This window comes from Lacerta agilis, chromosome 2, assembly GCF_009819535.1.
Source record: "Lacerta agilis isolate rLacAgi1 chromosome 2, rLacAgi1.pri, whole genome shotgun sequence".
Classification (NCBI taxonomy): Eukaryota; Metazoa; Chordata; class Lepidosauria; order Squamata; family Lacertidae; genus Lacerta; species Lacerta agilis.
The window spans coordinates 74796055-74813162 of record NC_046313.1 but is presented as its reverse complement, the minus strand read 5'-3'; the positions used below and the strand labels follow the sequence as shown (position 1 = coordinate 74813162).

General features: G+C 42.7%; 1 protein-coding gene across 1 annotated transcript; it reads right to left on the bottom strand.

The window, feature by feature from the left end:
* Positions 1–243: 243 nt before the first annotated feature.
* Positions 244–16207, bottom strand: MKRN2 (makorin ring finger protein 2). Its single transcript, XM_033140797.1, has 8 exons — positions 16011–16207; positions 13491–13619; positions 12350–12528; positions 11255–11565; positions 6599–6813; positions 5413–5523; positions 1848–1992; positions 244–594 (listed from the first exon to the last, which is right to left on the bottom strand). The coding sequence occupies exons 1-8, from the start codon at positions 16037–16039 to the stop codon at positions 451–453; spliced, it is 1263 nt and encodes a 420-aa protein (XP_032996688.1). The 5' UTR covers positions 16040–16207; the 3' UTR covers positions 244–450.
* Positions 16208–17108: the final 901 nt, after the last annotated feature.

The window sequence follows — 17108 nt, the reverse complement described above, 5'->3', positions numbered from 1 at the left end:
TTTTCCTAATTTTTTTCTTGTAAAAAACCTCCCAACAACCTTAACCACATTAAGCTATACTGGGGTATGCTGGTTTGAGTCAGGCAGAACATTACAGGATGATGCTTGATGTTCACTACTGCCTGCCCCTAGCTTTACTTATGATTTGTTTTCTAAAAAATCAACTCTCAAAATCTGGAAGTTTTCCTTTACTTTGGGGAACATACTGGTGTTCTGATTTCAGAAAAACAGGAGTTCTTCTACTTATGACTGTACACTGACATTTTTATTTAAAGCAATCATTTTATTAAGCTTCAATTGTTTTGCTCTACAATGTCAGGCTCATACTAGAATTTCACCAGGACTTCAGTCTCCATGGCACAGTAATTCTAAAGTGGTAAACAGTACAAAGTTATTTAAGGAACAGAAAGACTGATACAGAAGAGTACATGGTAGAGATCTTGTGGTGGTTTAGGGAGGAGCAGCAGGTTCAGCATCTGTTCCAGAAAGATGCATAAAAAGCTCTCCCATCTCTGTTACATCATTGTCAGCAGCTGGCAGTGTTCTGTTTTCTCGATCTTCAATAAAATCCCAGAGGCGAACAGAATTAAGGAACTAGAATAAAAAAAAACAAAATACAGCGCTCACGAATGACTCATACCTGAGAAGGTATCTGCTTAAATACTGCATACATGTGAACTGAAAAGCAGGGTACTGCTACAGCTAAAACAGCATCCTCCTCAGTGCAGTACAAGTATGATGAGGCTTACTTCCCTTGGTACCAAAAAGATCCCAGCTGTAGAGGCACATGGGTCACTGCCTCTTAACATCAGCACTGCAGCTTGTAACATCTTGGGGATTTTTGCTGCACCAGCATGTGTCATAGTAACAGCACGGCTGGCATAGGTTTAATACAGTAAAGTGCCAGTTCCAAAATACTGAAGCCAACCTGTGCCATGCAGTTCAGTTCATCCATGACCAATAGTCAACAAATCCCCTCAGAAATACAAGTAGGCCATAAATGCCTACTGAATATTGTGATCAGTAGTCAGAACAGAGTATATAGCATTTAGCTGTGCAGATTTCACTAGTAGCAATTACAATTAAATTTTCATGCACACTATGGCCTGAGCCTATTCTGTCATGTAGACTGAAAAAATAAGTTTCAAAAAGGTTCTTACAGTGCTGCACAGCCAGAGGGGTGAGGCTGTCCTGGAGCACAAATTCAGTACCAAGCAACTGTATCATGCTCAAACCAAGTGACTACTGCATGTAAACACAAAATGCAAACTTTCCCTCTTCAGAGGCTCCAATCATATAGCAAAAGTAGACACACAAAATGAGCTCTGAGGTCCAGGACTTCAAAGCGTGCTGCTGTGCCTGTGCTGCCAGCAAGGGCTAGAGCACTAGCTGTGTAGGTATGTGTACTGATCTGACAAAACAGCAATATACTTACAGTAAAGGTTATAAGCAACAAGTGCACTATCAGAAATACAAGAGTCTTTACTGAAAGAAGCCTACTTAGATGATCCAAACAAATAAATGTGCAATTTTCAGGGCTATTTAAAACCACACTTGCTAGCTAGGCAAAAATGAACAAGTACACACAAGCATTTGTGTTTTAAATGCCAAGTAAACTAGATTCTGAAATTGAAAGAACTCCATTGCCAAAGTGAGATTCAGTACTTGGGATCTTAGGAAAAGAGCACCCTGTTCCCCAAACGGGCCAGCTATGCTGCAGTTGATACTCTGAGGCACTTTTATGAATGTATAAAAGTGTCAAAGTCTTCAGTGGAAGAATGTGTCAGATCACTGAAGCCCAGTGCTGCTTCTTTATTTGAGAGAAGACACATGGCTGGAAATCTTACCCGGACAGTCCCCTCAGAGCTAAGCTGCTTTCGTGGTTTCTCTGGTTCAGCCCGTCTCCCGTCTGGATAGGCATGCAGGTACAGACACTTCCCCCCAAATGGGCAGGTCCCCTTACCCTGGTCAAAATACTTGCAGGCCTTCCTCCTGAACATATGAGAGAGAGAGAGAAAACACAAAACACAAGGGCATTCATTTATACCCTAAATCTCAAGGTGGCTAATGTTGCTAAAAACAAGAAAAAATAAAAGTAAATACAGGAATGAAAACCCAAAGTTAAGGCACCTAAGACACTTCAATGCAAGGGGTGGGGAGATTCAGTGGCATTATTGCAAGCATCAAGTATTGATTGCTTAACCGTAACGTAAGAGGAAAGCAATTAAACACAAGGAGCTTGACTAATTTCCTTCAGCACCCATCACTAACTCTCCCTCCAATTAGATTTGCATATGACTGCTCAACAAAGCTTTAGGTGAATATAATGCTTCTCCATCAATCTCTACTGGAGCAGAGCAGTTATGTACAGTCCCTGTGCAGATCAGATCACCAGCCCTTTGCAGCCACTCTTTCTCCCATGTATCATCAGAGAAAGGAAGCTGGGTATGATATGGCAGCGGATGTGTGCATTAATTTCTGGTCCTGTTCCGACTGTAGTAGTATACCAATGTGAGACTTATGCTTCACTGGGAAGTGTTGTGGTAAAAGAGGCTTAGGACAATGTTAAGGAATTGGGATCTCTTCTGACCCAATGGCACACTTTAGTTTCTTACTAGAACAAAAACGGAAGCAGGCAAGAATGTAAGACATGTGGCTTCAGCCATAACTTACTATACTATAGGAGACTTGTTTTCTTATTATAAAATCTTTAATTTAAAATTTTAAGTAAAATTTGACAGAACAATCTGAAGCCATATTGCACTACTCAGCAACGCACCAATATCGGTATGTACATTTGAGCATAACACAGTAACTTTAACCAGCTATTAAGTTCAACGGTTAAAATACGAAGCAAGAACAAAGGGGACTAGATTCTTTCTGAGAGAAAAACCCACTCACAGAATTGGTTTTATTTATGACAAAAAATTCTGTTCAGACATAATTTTACATTCTGAGTCACTTAGATGGGTCAACTATCCAAGCCTGTGATACCACAAAAGCATATTAACTGTACTTCCCATTAATCTGCATTAAGGAAGCTAATTGTCCAAACTGAGAAAGGCAACTTGCTTCAAATTATACTTAATAGGGCAGATCTTTCAAACTCCATGTTATGCAGTTACTGCAATTTGAAAGTTCTATTTGGGTGCTTTAGTTGAGATTCATGCAATGCAGGGGGTTGGACTAGATGACCCTTGGGTTCCCTTCCAACTCTACAGTTCCATGATTCTGATTCTATAAAAGATGGTTAAAGACGGAAAAGATTTCAGCTTCAGACCATGTAAAAAATGCTAGTAACTTTGCTATTATGTATTTTTACCAATTCTCTCAATTCCTCTATCAAGACAAATCGAAAATTATTTGTTCCATAAAAGAGCTGCAAAGTCAGGAGGTTTACTGCCAGGTGCTTTCCCTTCCTGCATATAGTCCATTTTTGGAGCTGTCACGCTTAGATTTTCCACAGAAGTATATAATTTATAGCCTTTAGACACAAAACACCGTATCATAGGCTCAAGCTGCTTGTTCTGATCAGCAGCTGCAGATTTCAGCTCTAGATGTATTAATAGCACAGCCCCTGATGTGACTGATAAGCATAAACACTGCATAAATAAAGAGTAACACAATGTAAACAATAAAAGCTTTGCCTTTTGAGGCACACACATCTCAGTGAGCAACAGTGAAGGTCACAGAATGACACAGCTGGCATTTGGTTAATTACAACAAGCATTTAACCAAATGCTAGATAGATTAGTAAGATATGTACACAATTCACTGTTAGCTCACATAAAATGAACAATTCACCACATGTGGGTTTTTGTTTTGTTTTTACAAATTTTAAGGGGACAGTTTGATCAAAATAGTGTGAGAAGGTTGAAAACAAACTTTCATTCTAGATTTGCTGCACTTAAAAATGTTGTCCTGGCAAAGTAATGATTAGAAAAAGCCTTCTTAAATTTCCTGATGTATTTCCCACCCCACTATGGGTAAAAAAATCAGGGCCTTTAGCAATTTTAGAGAAAATGGATATTGAAATGATCTGTGGTCTGACCTTATTACCAAGTTACAGCCTAAATGCAAATAGTCAACAAGTATTTCCAGATATTCCACTTCATTAACCTCAGAAATGAGGCCTTAAATTTCTATATATGAGATTGAAGATGAATGCAAACAGAGGATTGCATTCTCCAAAAAGACACAGTAGCAAAGTCCCAGGCCAAGCTATCTGAGGCCCGAAGTGCAGCTTGATGGAAATAATAATCATCCAAGAGTCCCCACTTGAATTCAATATGACATACATTTAAAAAAAGAGAAGAGATGGCCTTTTCCAGATGCCAATACTCACTTTCATTTTGAGGGATAAAAAAGTGTGAGCCTGGCCAAGTGGAAGAATGCTAGTAAAACAAAAAACTAAATAGGGGCAGGTGGATCACCAGTGATAATTTGTAATGGGACACACAGCTTCTTGCATTTTTATTTTGTGAACCACGCCGAGATCTTTTGGTGAAGGATGATATATAAATAGAACTAACTAAATAAATATAATTATTGTGCAAAAGCCATGGGTCAATTTGGGCATAAATGTTGCTCGATAACCCCAAACCAAAAGGATTGGGAACATGTAGTGGGCTCACATTGGCCTCTATTTCCATACCCCCACCTACACCTGCTCTATTGGCAAACCAACTTTGCCTAGAAGACAGAATTGCAAATTATGGTTTGCAGAAACCAGTGTGCCTACAAACCAGAACTGAAGGACAGATGAAGAACAGAAGGCCATAATGGGAGGATGGAGTGTGTCAGCCTGGGGCGTCTTCATGCAAAGCAAGACTTTGCCTTTCATCTGAATCAAACTACTAGTGTGCTAAAGGGTGAAAAAATAGCACTATTTGGAGTAGCATAGACATGTTACCAAACTCTTAACCAACACATCATGGAGTTATTTTAATTTGGGGGGGGGGGAGGTATTTCATCCCACTGATTGCCACTTATATTATGTTTAACACAGTGGTACCTCACTAGACGAATGCCTCGCTAGATGAAAAACTCGCTAGACGAAAGGCATTCGCTAACGAAAGGGTGACTCGCAAGACGAATTTCCCTATGGCCGCGACTCGCAAAACGAAAACGTTTTGCGGTTTGTTTTTTTCGTAAAGCCGCGTTTTCTCCGACCATGCTTCGCAAGACGAAATTTCCGCTATATGACAGCACTCGCGGAATGGATTAATTTCGTCTTGCGAGGCACCACTGTAGTCTGATAGACATATTCACAGAAACCTTTTTAACTACAGAAGTATTCTGTATACTGCTCTAGATTGAAACAACAACACAATATGATGATGATGTAGATGATGTAACTGAACTTCTCATCAAACAACTCTGGTCTCACATAATAATAATCATAATACTTACCCCACTCCCTGCTTAAATGCTTCGATCAGCTCGTTCTTTTTAGTCTGATCTTCCACCCAATACACACTGGGAATTACAAACTCTGATATCACACGACATTCTGGACAGGACCTTGGATGAAATTTAAAAAGCATATGTGTAGTTTGCTGAGAAGAAGCAGTTTCATCCAATTCAAGAGCAACACCAAGCACTTCTGAAGTACAAATCGGCAGCCTGTGGCCTGGAAGCAATATCTGGGATCCAAAGTGATTTCTGGCAGCTCCCAAAGCTTCCCCACCCTAAAAAAAAACCTAACTTAAAAAAAGAAAGTTTTTTCTGAGGATGGGGGAGCTTAAAAAAAAAAGAAAACCTAGCAGGGCAGGAGGGGGCAGTGTTGAGCTCCAATCTCACACTGGGGTGAAAAGATGTTTCAACCTCTCCCCTTAGTGTGATGATGGGCTCCATCGTAAGAGCTGATATGAGCAGAGATTTCAGCTTCTCTGCTCAGATCAGTGTGGTAATTGGGATGCAAATTTCTGTTTCTCAAAGCTGATGCAGGTCACAGCAATGCAAAGCACAGTATTAAAAAGAGATGGCCTCATACTCCCCCCTCTTTTGCCTTCACCCCCACTTCCAGAGCTGATCCAGGCAAGATTCTTTCCCACCATTTAATTTTTATCCGCATTCAATGACATGCTCAGTGGCTACAGTATGGTGAATGTTGGGATGGCAATAACGGAAAAAATTCAGTATTATCCAAGGAACCAAATTTTTAAAATGCTAGGTTTCAGCATTTTCTGTACAAACACACCCACACACCCACCATTTCATTTTCTGAGGTTCATACTGAAGCCAACAAACAAGATATTCTGTTCTCATCAATAACCCCACTTACATATCCCATAAGCAAGCATAGCTGTTAACTTTTCCCTTTTCTTGGGAGGAATCCTATTCGGAATAAGGGAAATTCCCTTAAAAAAAGGGAAAAGTTGACAGCTATGCCCATAAGATCTTTTGGTTGTTGTTACAAATGGGGGTTTCCCCATCAATTGAAAAAATTCCTTAACACTGCAATAACAAAAAACCGTAAGCAAAATTTCCTTAGTCAATCCTCAGCTAAACTACACCTCATTTGAAGGTACAAAGGAAAGGAATAAGAAAAAGATCATGCGCTGTATTCTCAAAGTAAAGGTTGTTAGGAACTTACTTTATGATTGGATTCTCAAACTGCTTGACACCCCTCCACTGGCGGATACAGGACAAGCAGTATGTGTGATTGCAGTTGGAAAGGATTCCAAATCTTCTTTCGGATGCTGATGGTTTGTCATATACCACTTCCATGCAGATACTGCATACCTTGTCCTGACTTGCCTGAAAGGCAAAGGCCTTCTCCATCTCGTGTTCAAACGTAGCCATGCACATCTATATATGTAAGAAAAGCCCAAAATATATTATATATTTTTAAAGGAAGCAGGGGGAAGGACTGCTACTATAAGTTTCTGTCATGGAGCCACTACAATGTTCTGACAGTACAGTACAGTCCTAAACCTGTTGATTTAGAACTGGCAGAGCAATTCAAAGCCCTCATATGCCTTGCTGGGGGTTGTGCTGGGAGTCGAGGTTCCCTCCACCCAGTCCTGCCTGGCTCTGTCAGCCTCAGATGGTGGAGGAGCTCCACCAATGAGAAGCACTTGAATATGCCCACTTACACAGCAGGTGCAAGTTACTGCCAGCAGCATCCCAGTGGAAGCAGGACTGGGCTTGCCCTGCATCTACTAGATTCTGTGCAGACCTTGCTGTTGTCTGTGTGATGGCAAATGGGTGAGATCTGGGCCTGTTCACTACAGCAGCCTGGGAGCTGGCACAGCAGAGGGACATTTTCTCTGCCTCCCCCTCCTGCCCCAACTGGCACAAGCACCAGCCTGTACGTGCAGTGCTGGCATTGCTGCTCCATCAAGTCCCACTGCTACCTGCCAGGAACGTAGGGTTGCAGCCTAAGTTCCATTAAATCAAGCTTTTTCTAGGGGTTCCACTAACCTTCCAAAGCAGATTTGTGGAGGGAGAGGAGAGGGACAAAGGTTTCCTTGCTAGACTGATACAAGTTTTCCTTTGTAATAAAACAAACAATAATTAGGAACCACCTCACCAAAAACACAGTAGCTGCTTTGTTGTTGTTGAAAAAGAAGAATATAAATACTAAACTAAACCAAACCCACCAGCATAGGACTTCCGGCGGCGACGCCTTCGCCGGGTGGTCGAAGGCTGCTTCGGGTCCGAAGCGCCTTGTCCATCCCGGGGGTTAGGAGCCGCGCTACCGCAGCGCGCGGCTCCGGTTGGGGTGCGGGAAGAGCGTCCCGCACCCTGGGCTCCCCGGCTGCGCCCGCGGAGGCTCCGAACCCTTCCCCTGCCCCCCTGTAAAGGGGGAGTGGGGGTGAAGGGACAACCGGAGCCGGGCTTCGGGGACATGCCCCAACCGGGATGCAAATGCGGCGACAGAGCCCGCGGTGAGCGTCTAAGTTCTACCTGTGAAGAATGGAGCTAAAGGAACCCGGTGGTTGTGAGTAAAGAATTTGAGTGAAATCGTGCTTTTGGGACGATCCGGGGGGAAGGAGAAGGGCAGCCTGCCTCCCTCCCTTCGAGCTCAAGAATCTAACCAATCTGAGTGATTGCTGCTACAGAACTGGCTATAATGTATTTAAAATTGACACATGAGACTGGCAAACTTTTCTTTCGGGAAGCTAATTAGAGGAAAATATCTCCATTTAAAGTTGCGGTATTTGCGCTCCAGCTCAGGAAAATGGCGACGAACAAAGAGGGGAGTAGAAATATGACACCCACTTCCTCCTCCTCTGCCAGTATGCTGGGTTTCGTCCTTGAACTGGTATTGAACTCTGGATTAACGGATGAACAGAGACTCACTGCCTTGAAGGTGGAATTGCTTTGTAGAAAAGTCAAAGTCTTGTGTGGGGGTCTGAAATGGAACCAATTGCCCACAGAGGAGGCTTTTAAAACTTTTGACACTTTGGAAGAATCCCTTGCCAAGGAGCTGAGAGGGCTGATGAGTGAGCTACTTCGGAGAAGAAATTCGCTTTCTGGGGGTGGCAGCCCCAAGGCGACGTCAAGATTTTTTATATCCAGTCCCCGAGGTGGGAGCTCGGGGGCCAGGGACAGAGAATTAAGGTATTTACAAGAAGAAAAGGAATGTTACAAAGAACCGAAGAAGCTGAGAGATGATGAGATGGATACCTCTGAACTCGTGGCAAGGAGAGGTTTGGACTGTGCCTGGATCTGTGGACGTTTGGAGAGGGAAGCTACATGGAAGTTTAGTGTTGAAACCACCAGGAGAAGAATAATGGACAGAGGGGGTGTGGGGTGAAGCATTAAGTAATACTTAAGGTAGCCTGATATGGTAAACTGAAATCGGAGGGTGAATACTGTCAACAATTTTCTGTTATATTTTTTATTTGAACATGAAAGGAGATATTTCAAGTTATCATGTTATTAGCAGCAATCTTAAGGATAGAAGAGATAGATTTGATCGAATAAGCTGTGAAGATCAGTGAGGTGGAGTATAAGTAAAGTAAATCTAAGTGGATTATGTTTATGGAATAAGAGGATTGAGATCAAGATGTAGTGATGTATTTTTAGTAAAATGTTGAAGATATAATTGATTGTAATTATACAACTGAATTTAACTTCTTTTTTTTTGTTAGGAGAAATGGTTATAAAATAGACTTAGGATATAAACTCGAAGGTGAAAAGGCAGGGGAAGTCAATAGTCAAGATACGGAAATAGAAATTTTTTTTTTTTCCTAGAAAGATGCAATAAGAAAACTTGACATTGTTTGTATTTGTTCTATGTGTTTTGCATTTGTTTAATTGTAGGTGTGGGTGTGGGTATATGTTGTTATAGAAAAATGCCAATAAATTCTTATAAAAAAAAAAATAAACCAAACCCACCAGCATAAAGACCTTGGACAGCCAAGGGACTGGCATTAAGCTATAATTAAGCATGCAGCTGACCTTGGATTTAAAATGGCAACTGGATACAATTATGTGACAGCAGAATTTTACAGATGAGGCCCACACAATTTCAAACCCATTAAGCTTAATGAAGCCTACCAGCAACTATGTAAATGCCCTACTTTCACAGACCGGGAGGTGGGGCAGTGGGAGAGCTGTCAAGCACCTGGTGATCACATCACAGTGTACAGCTGGTGAGCTGAATTTGGCATGATGGGTCACAAGTTGAACAGTCCTGATATATGAGAAGTTAGCAGCATTTAATTTAATACTGATGAGTAATCTGTCTGAAGAGGGTGAGGGGTGGGGTGGGAGAGGAAGTGGGCTTGGTTTTGACATGGGACAAAAGAGGAAGTGGGGTATGTTGGGCCAGGCCCAATGATCTCTGCCTGGAAAGAAGTGGCATAGGATTCTGTCCCATTTGAGCACTGGGTTAACACAAAGATTGTCCATTGCCTTAGCATAGCATATTGTAAGAGAGCCATCAGGCAGGAAGGGTCAGGAAAAGAAGAATGGAACTACAGTAGTATTCAACTACTGCATCCCATCAGTGTAAGGATTACTGCTTGTGCTACAGGGCATTTCCTCCCTCCATGCATGCACCACATTCTCCCAAATCTGTTCCAGAGGGTTGGGGGAACTCCTAGAAATTTTTAAGGGGGCACGTGGGGAGGGGGGGGGGAGAACATTCCACTAAGAAAGCAGAAATTATTAGGCTGAGGGAACATTCACTTAGCATTACCGTTGGATACAACCCAGTAAGCAAGGGCAGAGAGTGAAGGCTATGGTTTTGTACTATCATTTTTTAAGAAGAATGGAAACAGTACAGGAAACATTCCCAGATATGCAATGTATAGAATACAGTATGCAAGAATATTTATATAGATACATTCTGCGTTAAATATTTGAGCTACTGAAACCAACTATATTATTCAAAGGAAATACAAGACAATTCATTTAAAAGCATCAATCAAATCTAAAAATAACAGTACGGCATTAGGGAATTTCATTACTCCTAATCAGTTACACTTAAGAATTTAGCAGCAGGTTGAATTCTAAGGCTAGTTTCATGAGACTGGTGCATTCAACACCTACTTTGGCTTTAGATTCTGATAATGCTACAATAGACATATTTTAATATATCTGTGAAAATTATATTTCATAGCTTCACACACTGATTATACTGTATTTTAAGTATTACTTTCCAATGCAATTTTACATACTACTTTATCCAGTAATTCACTCAAGTTATTATAATTTTTAAAGCCACTTGACTACTCATGGAAGGTGACAAAAACATACTTGTAGATACCTTAAAATGAAGCTTACCAATAAACTAGAGGAAAATATGCTAGCAAAAACGTAAAGGCTACACTGACACAATAGCATTGTCATGGTTTCCTACTATAATAGTGAATCACATTATTAATCTACATGGAGTAAATTTAAAGCGGAAGCTTTCCAACTAACCTCCGTCCCCCACAATGTCTGAACTTGAGGATCTGTGGCTTGTTCAAACTATGCCTAGCGAGACCAAGCCAGGATCTGGAAATAAAAGTCAGCTGCAGCATAAACAAAACCACAGTCCACCAAGTTCAGATGACACAGGTAGTTAGTTTAAAACCAGAAGCCAAAGATTCCAGTCTACTTGATGAAGGCATGAAAGAGCAGAAGAGGGAACCCGAGACCTAGGCTTACTGCAGCTCACTCTCATCGCAGGAAACCATAGATTCTAGCTAGATCTGTAGGACTCTAAAAACCAAAGATAACATAGATCTACGAGACATTTCAAGAAATACAGAATCAGGTTGAAATTAGTTTTATTTTTAGTCATGTTTACCTTTTCATGCATCTTTCTCTGTTCTGGGTCAAAGGGATGAAGTACTTGCAAACCACAGATTTCACACACTTGCCCATGGAGGTAGAGACATCTGTCACCAAACTGGCACATGCCAGCTGCTGCATAGGGACATAACTGTTCGCCATCAGTGTATGAACTTCCAGGTTCAGCATCATCATCTTCAAGCCCACTGCGGATAGCTTCCAAATATGAATGGGGCTTTGCTTCTAGAGCATCTGTTGGAACACTGCAACATGCTGAATCACTCTGAGTGCTGCATCTCGTCCTTTCCTCATTTGAGCCACATAAATCTTGGGAGAGGAGAAAATAGCATGTGATCATGTGAAACAGAAGAGCTACGGTTAGCTGCTCATGAAATCTCCCATCATAAGGTAATAAAGCAGCTGGCAGGCATTTCTAATTTGTAATTAAATTCAACTTGCCTCCACTAAACACAGGGAACCTACTTTCATCTTCAGATCGTAGAAAGTTTTATCATCTCCAGTCATGCACTTTAATTACTCACACCTAATTCTTTCTGGACAAGCACCAGAAAAACATGCATCTAAAATTAAAGAATGGGTGAAAAATAACTGCAAATTTACAAAATGCCAGTCATGGCAGCAGGCACAGTGTGCATGAAGGGAGGGCTTGCAAGTTTCCAGGATCCTAGAGGTGAAGATTGAGTAGCTCTTGCCCTCCCTTCACAGCAACAGTCTCCCCAAGTGCAGTGCTGTATCTTTCTCCATATGAGTGAATGGCAGCCATGCACTGACATGGGAGAACGCAAAAGGGTGCACTCAGGAACATCATGGTGTGTGGGTGTGTCCAAGCGAAACCAACTTTTTAAACCCCAGCCATTAAGAATCAAGTCTGCTCCTATCTGCATAGTCCAAAGTTGGGGCCTGTTTCTTGGTCAATGAAGGCCAGAGCTTTCCAAACTGTGCATTGTGACATGTTAGTGTGTCGGTTGCCATGTGTGAGTCTGTTTATGTAAGGACAAATGCTTGGAATCATTTAGGACCAAATAAAAAGCAGCAAATAAGCAAAACAATAAAGTGTCAACAGAAAAATGGGGGGGAAATCCACTCTTACCTCTGTCTCTGAGCACTAATGTTTTCTTTTCACGTTTTCCAGGCTCATGTACTTTACTTTTTGTTACAGGTGTATTTTGCTCTGGCTGAGTGTTAAGGCTGTAGAATGGTGGTGCAGAAGCGCAAAGTGTCCTAGTACCCACTATGGCACCTGATGCAGAAGGTCTAACATGATCATATCTTAAGAACAAATAAAAAGACCACAAATATTAACTGTAGAAGACATTTATTTCAATGCATTTGTGCTAGTACAATAACCCTACTGTGTAATTCTCAGGTTTTTTTTGGGGGGGGGGTAGCCACCCTTGCAAAAAAGGACCTGTTTCAATAGGCAGGCTGTTTAAAAGCAAGTGAGTTCTTCAGAATGAGTGTCACTCACTGAATTCAGCAAAATCTATACTGAACATACAATGAGTACGAGTTACTGCACTTTTAACGTATTCAGAGTACCATCCTATGCAAGAATAAGTACCACTGATTTCAATTAAGTGAGGGGCAGGGTTGCAGTCTTACAGCAGAATTCTACTCAGAAGTAAGTCTTATTGAATTCAATAGGCCTTAGTGGGGTACGGACTGCAGTCTAAATTGACTTTTTAATCTTTCTACAGCATAACTAAAATCCCCTTAGTAGAGACTACATCCCTCATCTAGTTAAGACCAGAAAGTACTCCTAACAGTAAAACTAAGATCCTAATCCTATGTATGTTTACTTAGAGCTCTGCCAATTTCAAAAGAAACTTACTTCTACTTAATATTTAGGATTGCAGCATAATCATCACAATTCTATGCACTGAGTTCAATGGTATATACACCCAATAAATGTATATATGGGATTGTAACTTTAGATCAACCAGTTGGGCTCCACACAATGCAAGCTTTAATCCTGCAAGCTTTTTTTTTTTATAAAACAAGCAGCAGCACAGATTCTAAGAACTAACTGTCCAGCTGCAACCAGGATATTGGAACATTAAGCTCTTCCTCTGATTTTAATAAAAATCTAGATACTACAAACCAAATAGAAGCCAAGCCACAAGCTGTTCTTCAAGTCTAGAGGATAAACAGCTTAGGAAATATCATTGGCATGACACACCCCCCGCAAAAAAACCCTGTATGTTTTATTTTAAAAAACTACCAGCCCATACCTGCAGCGAGTTCCATAGGCGCATTGGCCTTTCTGGTAAAATTTGCAGATAGTAGATGGTTTACTTGTAGACAAATCATGTGAAAACAGGCACCTACTTCCTTCACGGCATACCCCTTGCATAAAATACCTGCAGTGACAAAGAGAAAATACCAACAGATGACAGGCATTTAAGCTATTTCTTGATGTTGTTCAGACATGACCAAAAAATCAACCACCAAACATTATGCATCAACTATTACATGCACCATAATGTGAAACCAGGAAAGGTGAGACAGAAATTAGAGCACAATTTCAAAAATGAAATGAACTTAGTAAAAATGCAAGTGTTCAAGAGGTTGGAGCAACTCTTGTATAAGGAAAAATAATATTTAGGGCAGACATAAGCAACCTCGGCCCTCTAGATGTTTTGGGACTACAACTCCCATGATCCTTAGCTAACAGGACCAGTGGTCAGGGATGATGGGAATTATAGTCCTGAAACATCTCGAGGGCCAAGGTTGCCTATGCCTGATTTAGGGCTTTTTTAGTTAGAAAAAAGGCAAAGGGGCAGAACCTCAGGTGTGTACCCTGTTTCTCCTAAAATAAGACATGGCCATAAAATAAGCCATAGCAGGATTTCTATGCATTTGCGAAATATAAGCCGTTCCCCGAAAATAAGCCATACCCCGAAAATAAGCCATAGTGATGCGGCACCTCCCATTAAAACAGCCTGGAGAGGCGTGGCTATACAGTGTACTGATGCGATGCGGTTAAAATAAGACATCCCCTGAAAATAAGCCATACTGTGTTTTGTTGAGGGAAAAAAAATATAAGACGGTGTCTTATTTTAGGAGAAACACGGTATTGATTTTTACTGATTTGGAGGGCAGCTGTTCCCGCCTCCCCCTTGGCTATACCCATGGGGGGCCACAGGAAGGAAAGAAGGTCGGGAAGGGGGCCACGGTTGGAAAAACTTTGGGAAACACAGGACAAGAGCATATAACACCAATCCTGGCAAAACTCTACTGGCTGCCAATTACTTTCCAGGCCCAATTCAAAGTGCTGCTTTTGACCTATAAAGCCTTAAATGACTCAGGAGTGCAATACTTTAAGGACTGCCTCTCCCTATATGAACCAACCCAGACCCCGCTAAGACCCTTCTTTGTGTGCCTCCTTCACAAGAGGTCTGGAAAATAGCAACAGGAGAACAGACATTGTTTGTGGAGTGCTCTCTCCAGGGAGGTTCACCTGGCACAATCATCATATAGCTTTAGGCACCAGGCAAAAACTTTCTTCTGTAACAAGGCCTTTGACCTTTAACTATCTGTGGCCTTTTAGAAGTCGGATGGGTTGTTTTTAAAGCATTTTCCTCTTGGTTTTAATGTATTTTTGGATTGCCCTGGGCAATATAAAGCAACTGACTAAATAAATAGCAGAAAATGCACTTGACAGAATATGTTCTTTAAAAAGGCTTACTTTTAAAAAAATAAACAATTCACTCTCTCTGTTTGGGTAATACTACAAACTGGCACATCCCATGAAGCTGAATCATAGGAGATTCAGGACATACAAAATCTGGAAATGCTTCTTTTCAGAGCATAGCTAAACTATGGAATGTCCTACCACATAACACAGTGAGGACCAGCAATCAGGGTATGAAGTTACAGGTAGGTAGCCGTGTTGGTCTGCCATAGTCAAAACAAAATAAAAAATTAAAAAATTCCTTCCAGCAGCACCCGTATCTGATGAAGTGTGCATGCACACGAAAGCTCATACCAAGAGCAAACTTAGTTGGTCTCTAAGGTGCTACTGGAAGGATTTTTTTTTATTTTTTATAGGGTCATGAAGGTCAGCATCCCAGGCAGCATATGCCTTTGAATTTCCATTGCCGGAATTCACAGGTGAGGAGAGCGCTGTTGTGCTCCTATTATGGCTCCGTGTCCGCTTGCGCACTGTTGAGAACGAGATGCTGGACCAGAAAGGGCCACAGATCTGATCCAACAGGGCTACTCTTGGGTTCCTTCTCTCGCACAACTAAGTTTCTGTTTCTACTGGGGCGAACTTCAGCTGCTCAAAAGCAAGCTAAACAAGGAGACGCACACAGGTGCGTGCGGAGGCGAGCTAGGTAGGGATGGGGGGGGCAGGATCACAGAAGTTGCCTCGTCCTCTTCCCCCAAGGAGGCCAGATACCAAAGGACCCCCTATACACCTAGTGGCTTCTAGGCCTACGAGGGTCCCCTTGCGGGGCTTTGGGACCAGCGGGGCTGCAGGCGGGAGCGGGGTGTGTCCGCCTGTCACCAGGGAAATGGAACAAAGGTAGGAAGCAGAAGCAGCGACGCCCGCCTCTCCTTCCCCTTCCGTTGGGTGGGGGAGGGGGATGGGGATAGGGATATCGGGAGTTTAACGGGCCAGAGGCAGGAGGGAGGGAGCCCGGTCGCCTCTCGACCCCTCCCCGGCGAGGGGCGGAGCGTGCCCGCGCGCCGTAGGGCGGTGGGTGGGGGAAGGGAGAGGAGAGATCGCAGTCCTCGGCGGCTCTGACCTGCAGGTCACGTCCTTAGTGCTGCTCATGTCTCCTCCGGCTCCGCTCCCGCTTCGGCGTCCCCTCCCGGCGCAGCTCCTCGCATTTTGGTTCCGCTGAGCCCTGAGGAGCTTAAGGCGGCGGGCGAAGGGAGGAGGAGGAGCTGTTTGGGAGCCCTGCCAAATCTACCCGGCCTCTTCTTGCAGGAACTGGTTTCCGGTCGGAAGGCATTAAGTGAAGTACGCGCGGCCGTATTAGAGGCCGGATGCTTTTGGCTGTGGCGGAAATGGATGCCGGCGGCGGACGTGGAGACTTGCCGAAGCGCCTTGCCAGCCTGTGGAGCTAGAGCGGCCGCGCGCCTGAAGCGCCAACGCGAGCGAGGCGGCGCGCCCTCTAGCGGCGCCTCTGAACCAGACAGTCGTTCTCAATCCACGGCGGCTCCGAATTGTTTGGGAGCTGCACATCACCCTAGCAAGGAGGGCGGGAAACGTCACAAACACCAGGAATCATAGAATCGAAGAGTTGGGTCATCTAGGGTTACGAGGATCATCTAGTCCAACTCCCTGCAAGGCAGGAATCTTTTGTCAACGTAGGACTCAAACCCATGGCCCTTTAGATTAAGTCTTATGCTCTGCCAACTGAGAGACAATATATTTCCTTCTTTTGCTTTCTTGTCTCCCCAAATGCAATATACAAGGCTAAGTAGATTTAATCAGAAGTAAGGCTATTCTCTGTTTAGTGTGCTTAGGTTTGCAGTCCTTGTAAATAATTTTCTAGAGGCAATATGCAGAAAGAATTTAAACGCTCTTCAGCAGAACAGCCAATTTGCCAGGACACACCACATTTGCAGCATCTGCACTACAGACTTTCAAACGTTGGAGTTGAAATATATACAACAAAAAATTAATCAGTTTGAATCGTGTGACTCAATTTGAGTGTACTAGACCCCAAAATTTTAAGCAACATGGACTGAAGTCACTTATGGGGCCCGTCTGGGATTAGGGGCCCTGAAATTTAAGCTTCATTAGTTTCATAGTAGATCTGCTCCTGGGTGTCGTCTTCTTTCTGTTTACAGGTAGGTAGCCGTGTTGGTCTGCCGTAGTTGAAACAAAATAAAAA

Excerpts from the sequence above, each read along its gene's own strand:
- MKRN2 (XM_033140797.1), bottom strand. The coding sequence starts at position 16,039 with ATGAGCAGCACTAAGGACGTGACCTGCAG. Across the intron at positions 11,566-12,349 it reads ATTAGTGCTCAGAGACAGAG|ATTTATGTGGCTCAAATGAG; the intron begins GTAAGAGTGGAT and ends TCCTCTCCCAAG. Across the intron at positions 6,814-11,254 it reads AGAGAAAGATGCATGAAAAG|ATGTGCATGGCTACGTTTGA; the intron begins GTAAACATGACT and ends TTACATATATAG.